The sequence below is a fragment of the Petaurus breviceps genome, unplaced genomic scaffold (genome assembly GCF_028583685.1).
Source record: "Petaurus breviceps papuanus isolate PSGF00001 unplaced genomic scaffold, PetGlider_PUasm1.0 551, whole genome shotgun sequence".
Lineage (NCBI taxonomy): Eukaryota > Metazoa > Chordata > Mammalia > Diprotodontia > Petauridae > Petaurus > Petaurus breviceps.
The window spans coordinates 26,951,963-26,962,412 of NW_027186372.1; the positions used below are offsets into that span (position 1 = coordinate 26,951,963).

The 10,450-nt window shown below is 38.8% G+C and overlaps 1 protein-coding gene across 3 annotated transcripts in view; it reads right to left on the minus strand.

Moving 5' to 3' along the window:
- Positions 1-10,450, minus strand: part of SGCD (sarcoglycan delta) — a 562,593-nt gene that overhangs the window by 163,535 nt on the left and 388,608 nt on the right. For all 3 annotated transcript variants that reach the window (XM_069102511.1, XM_069102512.1, XM_069102510.1), the window contains one exon: positions 10,424-10,450. This exon is cut by the window's right edge and continues 93 nt beyond it. In XM_069102511.1, the coding sequence (XP_068958612.1) occupies positions 10,424-10,450 (27 nt within the window). The remainder of the gene's footprint in view (positions 1-10,423) is intronic.

Below are 10,450 nucleotides of genomic sequence, written 5' to 3' on the forward strand. Positions count from 1 at the left end.
TGACATAATTAGAAAAAGATTAGATTTAGAATCTGTGGGCCTGAGTGCAAGTCTTAGCCTTGATACTTAATAGCTATGTAGCCCCAGGTTGTCACACATAGCTGCTTCTTTTCTCAAGGGCAAGGGACGATGTGTTTGTTTTTTTCATTGATTCACTCACTCATTCTTTCCTTCCCTCCCTCCCTCCCTCCTTCCTTCCTTCCTTCCTTCCTTCCTTCCTTCCTTCCTTCCTTCCTTCCTTCCTTCCTTCCTTCCTTCCTTCCTTCCTTCCTTCGTAGCACAGTCCTTGGAATCAAGCCTCATTCAATCCCTTCTCTGACATTTACTTGCTGCATGATTGGGTAAATCACTTCAGCTCTTTGCTTCCTCATCTAAAAAACTGGCATAGTCTTCTACTTAACTCGTCTTGAGGAAAAAGCTTTGTCAATCCTAAAAGGCTACATGAAGGTGAGCAATTACTTACTAATAATAGCAATTATTACTATTAATTAACTGTCCACTAAGCCCTGGAAGAAAAACAAAGCTCAGTAGGACAAGGTAACCATACTCAAAGGCATTTATAGTCTAGTGGAGAAGGATGCCAAAGGAATAGATAACTGCAGTACAAAAGATCATTATGAGCACAGAAAGGCAGTGAAATGCTCTGGCATAGTAGGTTTACTGATAACCTTTCCTAGTGTTTCAGTCAATACCGTGGACATCTATAGGAACATAGCTTAGAGGATTATGGGGACTGCACAATGAGGTAATCCTCTATTTAGTCAAACTACTGAATAGAATTCAAAACAAAACACCTTTTCCCTAATTAAAGAATAAAAGAGAGGCAGCTTGTTTTAGTGGATAAGAGGGCCAATCTCATAGTCAGAAAGACCTGATATGTCACAATTTCTTAGTGCTCAAGTAATGAATGCTCTAACCCTGTAAGTTACAGATTAACTCTGTATCTGCTTCATTTTTCCACACAGGAAATTCCCTATACCAATGAAAATAACCCTTCTGCTTCTCCCACTTCAAATAATGAAAATCCAGCTATAAAGGAAATAAAAGGTGTTATATGAAATTACATAGATATGAGCCTGACCCAGGTTCCAAGGCCAAAGTTAGAAGAAGGCAGAAGGCCTCCATGGTCACAAATGATCTCATTCAACTTCCACCTTACCCAAATCACTTTATCTTTCACTGTCTAAGGCAACTCAAATACTCTAAGTATCAGAAGGTGTCAATCTTCTTTAGTAGAAAAAATTTTCTCATCAAAGAGTTCCTTATACCAATGAAATGACAGATCTAGCCCCCCCAAAAAAAATACCCAGTGCCCTATACAGAGAATGGAACATATTAACAAATGCTCTTAATAAATGTTTTCTGACTGATTAATTGAAATTTTTAAGTCAAATTTAGATAAGTAGAAAAATGTGGTAGAGGTAGTTAGAAAGGAACCTCAAATACTGGGATGAGGTATTACAGGACACTGAGAGATCACTGCTGGGAATGCTGCAGTCAGGGTGCATTGAACAGGACTGGATGGGGCATCTTAGCTGGGATGTATCCACATGGATGAGGACATGTCCTATATAAAATTTTCTTATTTATTTAATTATTCATATTAAATAAGTTCTAATGCAAATTATTTTTTACCTGCAAAGGGAGTGTAAATGCCCTCAGAACTCTCTAGATGTTGATGCTCTGTTGCAAAGCCCTGATTGTCCTACCCATATTATATTTCCACATGATATTCTTTCACCCCAAAAATATTCGGTAGTTCACTATTGCCTTCCAACGAAATTTAAACTCTTTTGCCTAGTACTCAAGACCTATAATCTGGCACCACATTATCTTTCCAGCTTTATCTCACACTGTTTCCTTCCACACATAATAAGCTATATATAGATAGATCCACATACATATACTATATATAGTATATTTAAATGTATAGTGTGTGTATATATGTATGGTGTCTGTGTGTGTGTGTGTGTATCTGTGTATGTGTTTTAATCAGTGGCTGGAGAGATAGAAGAATGAATGTCCTACAAATTGGTGGCTACAAATGTGGGAGGGACATTGCAAGAAAAATCAAACTTCTACATATGGACTTATGATTCAGCATAGAAGTGACACTTGAAATATCCATTAGTTTAATGAGCTCTGTGAATTGGGGGAGGAAGGTGTTTCCAAAATGTAAGGGCTTTGTGGTGAATAGTATTCTTGTTTCAGTGCAATTCAACAAGTATTTTTAAGCACTTACTGTATACAAGGTACTGTGCTTAGGCATTGTAAAAACAGACAAATCTAAAACAGTATGTATCCTAAAGGGGCTTAACATTCTCCTTGTACAAGATGGTGTGTGTGGGGGAGGAGGGGGGCTTGGTTAGGAAAAAACACCAAGAGATAAGTAAAGACAAAATAATGGGGAGGGAGGGTGAGAGGTAGGGTGTGCTAACTACTGAAAATATCATGGAAGTTTCTTAGAGGAGGCATTTGATTAGAAAACAAAGATTCTGAAAGGCAGAGATGGCAGGAGGAATACATTGCTATGCAAAGAAGGTAAAAAATGGAATGTCAAGGTGAGAGGACATCACAATAATACCTACCATTTTACAAAGTAATTTATCTATCATAGCAACTTTGTGACTTAGGTAGGATAATGTTCACTTTGAGATGAGAGCCATTATGTTAGATGCTTAAGCTCACATAGAAGTAGGCTACTGAGGCAGAATTTGAACTCAGGTCTTTCTGACCCCCAGTGCAATGTCCTATCCACTATACCACAGGGATATATACTAATCCACTTTGCCTGTAACATAGGGTAGGTGGAGGGAAGAAGCAATGTGAAATAAGGCTGAAGAGGAGCCAGATTTTGGCGAGTTTTAAAAGCTCTGCAAGGCAGGTAGGTGGCATGGTAGACAGAGCACTGGGCTTGGAGTCAAGAAGACCTGAGTTCAAATTTGACCTCAGACACTTCCTAGCTACGTGACCAGTATCTGCCACTGAAGAAGGAAACACTAAACCACTCCAGTGTCTTTGCCAAGAAGACCCTGTGGACTTTGGAGATGACTGAAATGACTCAACCACAACAACAAATGCTCTTCTAAGGGCTTGTGTATTTTATCCTATGAGTAACAGGGAACCACAGAGTAATATGGCAGGACCTGTGCATTAGCAGCTCTGTCCACTCTGTGGACGATGGATTGGAAAAGAGAAAGACTAGCAGCTTTACAGACTTTCCTTTTTTCTTGTGCCAACACCACCAAACTGATTTAGATCTTAGCAGAACTTTGAATAATTAATCCTTTATTGATGGAGGAGAGGGATTAGGAGGGTGCAGAGCAAGCAGTGTTATATTTCATGGTCCATTTTGTTTTCTATTTTTTTCAAGGCTATGTTCCTGTCCCTTTGGTGCTCTCTGGAATACCATGAACAATAATAACTAGAGGCTGCAGTTGGATGCCATTTTACCCCAGTCAGCTTCCCAGAACAAATATATACTCACCAGTTGCTGCCAACTCCCCCACAATCATACTATTGCCTTAAGAACACATGCCACTGTCAGGTACCAAAGCCCTGAAAAATGGACATTAACATGTTTAAATCTGAACTGTCCATTCTTCCCCTCCTTCTCCCAAGTTGCCTCATTATCAAATAATTCATCCCAATGATTAAGGAGAAAAGCGAACTGCATGACTTTTATAAACATTCATTTAAACCCTAAGAAGCAACTTGCATAAAAGCCCATGTCTAGGTGCACTAAAATGGCAATGAGCCAGAAATCCATTTAAATAGCGTCACTGCTCTTCACATGGCGGGGGGTGTTATGAGAAGATAGGAGGAGGAGGCTGAGGAAGATGAGGAGGAACAGACATGTAAACCCTCCTCCATATCTTCATCTATTGAAATCCTTTACTTCCTTTAAAGCCTAGTTTATGTTCACCTCTTCCATTAAGGCTTCCCTGATTATTCTAGCTGAAAAAATTCTCTCCTTTTGCAGATTTTCTTAATGTATTTTGTCCTGATTTCTTCTCTACTCACTGCATCATACTTGTTTATGCAACATGTCCCATCCTTTTCTATTAAATCATAAGTTTCTTGAGGGTTGGGTCCCTATGGCTTTTTTTTTTTTTGCTTTTTAGAGGGCAATTGGGGTTAAGTAACTTGCCCAAGCTTACACGGCTCCCTATGGCTTTTAATGTCTGTATCCCTAGTGTCTAGCATAGTGACATGCACATAGTAGGCATTCAAGAAATGCTTGTTGGAAAGAAATTAAAATAGATTTGGAATTAATTTCAAATTATGTCCACATACTGGACAACAAGTAGATTGATGCTGGACCTGGAGGTAGGAAATCCTGAGATTGAATCTAGCCTCTGGCACTTATTGAGGTGTATAATTGTGGCCAAGTCATTTAATCTCTGAACTTCAATTTCTTCACCTATAAACAGGAAGTACTTTGGTACAGAGGGAGGGCCTCAGAGTTAGGAAAACCAGAATTCAAGTCCTGCCTCTGAAATATAATGGTTGTGTAACCCTGGGAAAGCCACTTAACCTCTTGTTGCCATTAGCAACTCTCTAATGCTATAACTTGTAGAAGAGTTAATGATCTTTATGGTAAAGGGAGTCTACCTATTGGGAGTTCACTAAAGCAATGAAATCTGGCCCCAAAACAAAAGAAGCCTTATTTCACATTGCTTCTTCCCTCCACCTACCCCATGTTACAGGCAAAGTGGATTAGCATATATCCCTGTGGTATAGTGGATAGGACATTGCACTGGGGGTCAGAAAGACCTGAGTTCAAATTCTTCCTCAGTAGCCTACTTCTATGTGAGCTTAAGCATGTAACATAATGGCTCTCATCTCAAAGTGAACATGGAAAAAAAAGAGTGAAGGTTGTGCTAATAGTGCCTGAAATCCCTTCTGCTGGAAGTAGTTGTAAGGCTTATATGAGATCAGTACACAACACATTCCTTATAAATGCCAGTACTATTTTCTGTCCCCTCTATCCTTCCAGTTTCAGTGCTGTTTTCTGTATTACTTTTAAAGTAAACCTCAAGATGCTAAAGAGTTTGTAACACTGAGGAGACCATAGGATTATAGATTGAGAGCTGGATGGGACCTCAGAGGCCATCCGGTCCAACTCTGTTGCTTTACAGATGAGGAAACTAAGGCCCAGGGAAATTGTGACTTGTCCATTGATAACCTACTGTTAGGTTTCATAACTAATTGTGATGATGATATTACTGATGATAACAGAGACCTGGGAAGGTCAGGACTTGTCCATTGACAATATATCATTAGGTTTCATTAATAATAATAATTGTTACTATAACAATAATAATGACAATAAGTGGCAATTAAATTGTGAGTGACTTTATCAAGTATTTCATTGAAATGCAAGTTTACATTTTTTTACATCAACTGCTGGAATAATAAATTCTCTTCTAATTCTAGTAATCTCAGATTCTATGACTCTCTATAAAATGATAAAGTATCACCAGCATGTTTTGTCTAAGACTTTAATATGGAATATTTATTTGCAGATGAATTTGCTTTCTTGTGGATACCACTATTGCCTTATGGGCATTGTATTTATATTTTTTCTCTCAAAGTAATTTCACATATATCAGTTTGTATTATCCTCAAAAAAAGCCTCATAAGCTAAAGGTTGGTTGATATAATTTCCCCAATTTTGTAGGTAAGGAAACAGGAGCAAAAATGTCAAGTGACTTGACCAAGGTCGCACAGCTAGTCAGTGAAAGAGCTGGGACTAGAACCTTGGTGTCTTGACTCTTAGGTCTAGTACTTTTTCCATAAGAAAAGACACTACACCACTTATAGCTGGCATCAAAACAAGGCTAGTCCTTTTCTCGGAAATGGCAAATCAGCCATAGGATATGTTTGGAGGTACTCAAAAAAACCTTCCCCAGTAGCCTTGTTCTGAGTCTAAAGTTCCCACTTTCTGCTGTCTTCTGGGCTAAGGCAATGAAAAACAGTGACAAAATTCAAGATTACTCTTTTGAAAGGTTAATACTTAAACTCTTACAGTCAAGGAACCCCTCCTTTTGAATTAGAATCTCTGATTTGGCTGGGAAGAGAACTGGATCTTAAAAGATTGACATTTGTGACAGATAAGTTTTGATGGGGAAGAGACAGAAATCTAGGGCATGTGATACCATGTAGAAGAGCAAGGTCAAGTAGTCATCCCCAAAGTTTGGGGAAATCCTAGGTTGTAGGAGGTTGATTATTGGATCTTGAGAAACAGAGCACTATTATTTTCCTTTATTCTTCTATCTCCATTTCAAAGGAAATTATCCCAATTCATTTATTTCCCCAATTTCCCCATTTTTCTTAGAGCTAAACCTGAATACAACATAACTTGTCTCAAATTTACTTTGCTCTAACACAATCTTAAACCACGGCATCTTTTGATATCTTGGTCTGAAGATAAGAAACCTTAAGATACATTCAACTGTGGTAGAGGAAGGGTATAGAAAGAATAGAAAGAACCTGGTAGTGAAACAATACCAAAAATATACCCACCCCCCCAAAAAAGCAAACAAACATCACTGTGTTATAGCTCTCCCTCCATGCATTCTCCTTGTGGAATGACCTGAAATATCCACAAAAGTTACCTCAGATCAACAAAAGAATAAATTGAGATTTGTTCTGTGAAATTTGGATTCAGTTGAAGGGCCACACTTAAGGACATAGAGGGCCACATGTGGCCTTGAGGTTGTAGGTTCCCCATCCCTGGACTAGGACATCTTACCATTGGTGAGAATTTGAAACTTCCCTAGAGTTTGTGTGATTTATCGACTGGCAGATAAAAGCTTTTCATTTACCTGAAAATAAAACTACCTAAGAGGCATCCCATCCTAACCTCCACTCACTGAAGGGACATGTGCCTGGGAGCTCATTCAGCCACAGGTTATGGGCATTTCATTGACTTGTGTGAGTATGAGATTGGTGAAGTGATCTGTTTCAAGTCCTAGAAGCTTGGGTAATGGCAGGGATATTTATCACAGAGTTTCATTTCCCCATTCCTGAGTAAAAAGTAAATGTTCTTCAACATTGGCAGAGGCAGATGTTCCCAAAGCTCTGAATCTGAAAGAAAAACCTCAATAAACTTAAGGCTGAGATTAAAAAAAACAGCAGCAGAGGCAAGAAATTCATATTGGCTTCAAGACATCAGCATAAATAATTGGTTGTGTATGGAGGTGAGGGCATTTAAAAAAAAATATATATATATATATATATATCATAGCAGGATCATTTAAACAGTGATAAAACCCAAGCATTTGAACACCCCAAATTATCCTTATACTTTTCAAAGTCAGACCTTAAAGCTAACTTGTGACTCATAACATTCCACAGTAACTAATGGCAAGTGGTAAAATCAGTTTGTGCAAAACTGTCTTGCTAAAAGTACCATCATTTTTTCCCCCTGTAGGATGATTTTAGTGCAAGTAAGGGATTTATTGTAATAGGCAGGGGAAGGGGAAATCTGATTTTCTTCATTTATCTCATAGCCAGAAATAGCCTGGAAGGCACTAGCACACTTTCCCTTTCCTTACACAGATCATATCTGACCCCAAGCAAAGCTACCTCTCTGAATCTTTGAGGCTGCGCTTACATCTATAGACACATACATCTATACATGTTTATATATCATATTACATTTGCATTTATAAACATATTCTTATATACTTACACAGATATGTATATATAAACATACATATATATCCATATATGCATGTATATACACACATGTATATATATAACATTCACACACATATACACACATATGGAAGAGGGGAAAGAGGGACAGAGAAAAAGAGAGAGACAGGGAGATAGATTTTTAAAATCTATATGGGAAACACTGAGTATGGAATTTCCCTCCATCAACTTAAATCTGTCACTCTTTTTAATTTATAATCTTAGAGTTGTGGTTTTCAAATTTTTGATCTCAGGACTCCCTTAAACTTAAAAAAATTATTAAGGATCCCCTCCCCCTAACACCTAAGAGGTTTTGTTCATCTGGGTTATACCTATCAATATTTACCATATTAGAAATTGAAGTGTCTTAGTATTATTATGAAAATAGACCCCCTCAAAGGGTCTGGGTTGGTAGTGGGGGCAATATTCCACGCTTGGAGAACTGGTTCTTTTAGAGAATTTATTGCTGGTATACTGAGAAGTTAAGTGATTTGCTCATGATCATCCAACCAGTGTTATATCAGAGGCAAGACTGAAAGTCTCCTCAAGACACCAAGGCTGACCTTCTTTCTACTGTGCCATAGACCCTCTCCAGATTTCAGTAAAGTAGGGTAGGATCACACAATTATAGGCTCTGAGCTGGAGGGAACCACAGATGTTGTCTAGTTTTAACACCTTCATTTCATAAATAAGGAAACCAACTGAGGCCCAGACAGGTTACGTGACTTGTCCAATGGCAGATAGGAAGTGGCAGAGCTAAGATTTCAACCCAGATATCTGACTTCAATTCTCACAACTAGAAAGGACCTCAGAACACAGAATGTCAGAGGACACTGAAGAGGACACAGAGCAAAAAATGTCCCACCCAAAGAGAGTGCTAAAGATATTTAATCCACTTTTCTCATTTTACAGTGATGAAAAATGAGACTCACAGGATGAAAGAATTCAATCAAGATCTCATAGAGATAGGGGCAGCTAGGGAGCATAGTGAATAGAGTACTGACCCTGGAGTCAGGAGGACCTGAGTTCAAATCTAGCCTCAGACACTTGACACACTTACTAGCTGTGTGACCTTGGGCAAGTCACTTAACCCCAATTGCCTTGCCTTCCCCCCTCTCAGGGGAAAAAAAAAGAATACCTAGAGATAACAGGAAGCAGTATTTGAGCTTTGGTCTATGACTCAGTCCAGTATTCTTTCCACTCTATTTCCTTCTCCTCCCCTCTCCTTCAGCCCTCACCAGCAGGGCCATTTTGGTATAATGATTCTCTAGTAAGTTTATAAATCAAAGTGCTGTCTAGATGATCACTTCAGGTCAGATTTGTCATTACTCATGCTTCAAGGAGCTTCAAGGCATGTGTCCCATTGAACTATGGAGTCAAAAAAGTAGTGATGAGGAGTTATGAGTTACACCTTTGCCACACGTGTACACTATATGTATTCCTCACCACCACTGTGCTCTCTGAGCCCACTCTTTGCATGAACTTGTGCATACCCATGAGAGACTATTCCTCAGACTTCTGACAAGGAGTCTTATGCACCAACTGTTCTTACTACAGCACATTAGAAAAGTCTTTTCAAAAAAGCTAATTGTGATTATTGGCTGATAATCAAACACCAATGGGAGCTCATAAGAGACTCTTCCAGAGACCTCAGGATCTTGGGATCTCTAGAAATGGTGGGGTACGGGGACAGGGACAGAAATGTTCAGCTATCCTCTAGGGAACTTGCCTGCCAATGGAACTGGTAGTTGGAGGTTTAGACTCGGAATGGATGTTCTAAAATATGCATCTACTCTCTTCCAATAGGATGTAAGCTACTTGTGTGCAGGGACTGTTTCATTATTATCTTTGTATCTCTAGTGCCTACTATGGTGCTTGGCACAGAGTCGATTTTTAATGAGTGATTATTGGTTTATTGATCAATTGATTAGAGCTGGAAGATACCTTATAACTCTTCTTGTCCAACCCCTTCATTTTACAGATAAGAAAAATGAAGAGAGATTAAATAACCAACCCAACATCATTGTCACAATGGTATTAATAGCAAAGGTCATGTTTGTGGTCAGGTCTTTTGACTTCCCCTCCAGGAAGCTCTTTTAATTGTACTATGATGCCCCTCTTTGTATTCCACTCTCCTCCATACCAGCTAAAAATTAAACTATCCTTCATGGATTAGCATGAATAAAGACAAACAAGATTTTAGACACCATGCCATCCAACTCACTTCATTGTATAGATGAGGAAACTAAAGTTTAGAGATAGTTATTTGAATTGCCCACAGTCACATGGAGAGTAAAAACCCAGGTTCCATGTATTGAGAACAAATGTTCTTCCCCTTATGCCAAAGTGTCTAGTTTAAAAAAAAATTACTTTTTATTTTTTTGCTTTTTTGGAGGGCAATTGGAGTTAAGTGACTTTCCCAGGGTCACACTGCTAGCAAGTGTTAAGTGTCTGAGGTCAAATTTGAACTCAGGTCCTCCTGACTCCAGGGTGGTGCTCTATTCATTGTACCACCTAGCTGCCCCCAAATCATCTAGTTTTACTTCCTCATTTTGCACACTTGACCCAGGAAATGTTGTCTGATACCTTGGTATTGCAGAGATTTCCCTGGCTTTCCTTAATGAGATAGTCCAAACCTCATTTCTCTCTCTCTCTTCCTTTCCATTTTAAAAGGGCATAGAAGGATCACACCATATTAGGTAATGATAAGATCCCTTACCTAAGACTCTTAATCTTTCTGCTCCGA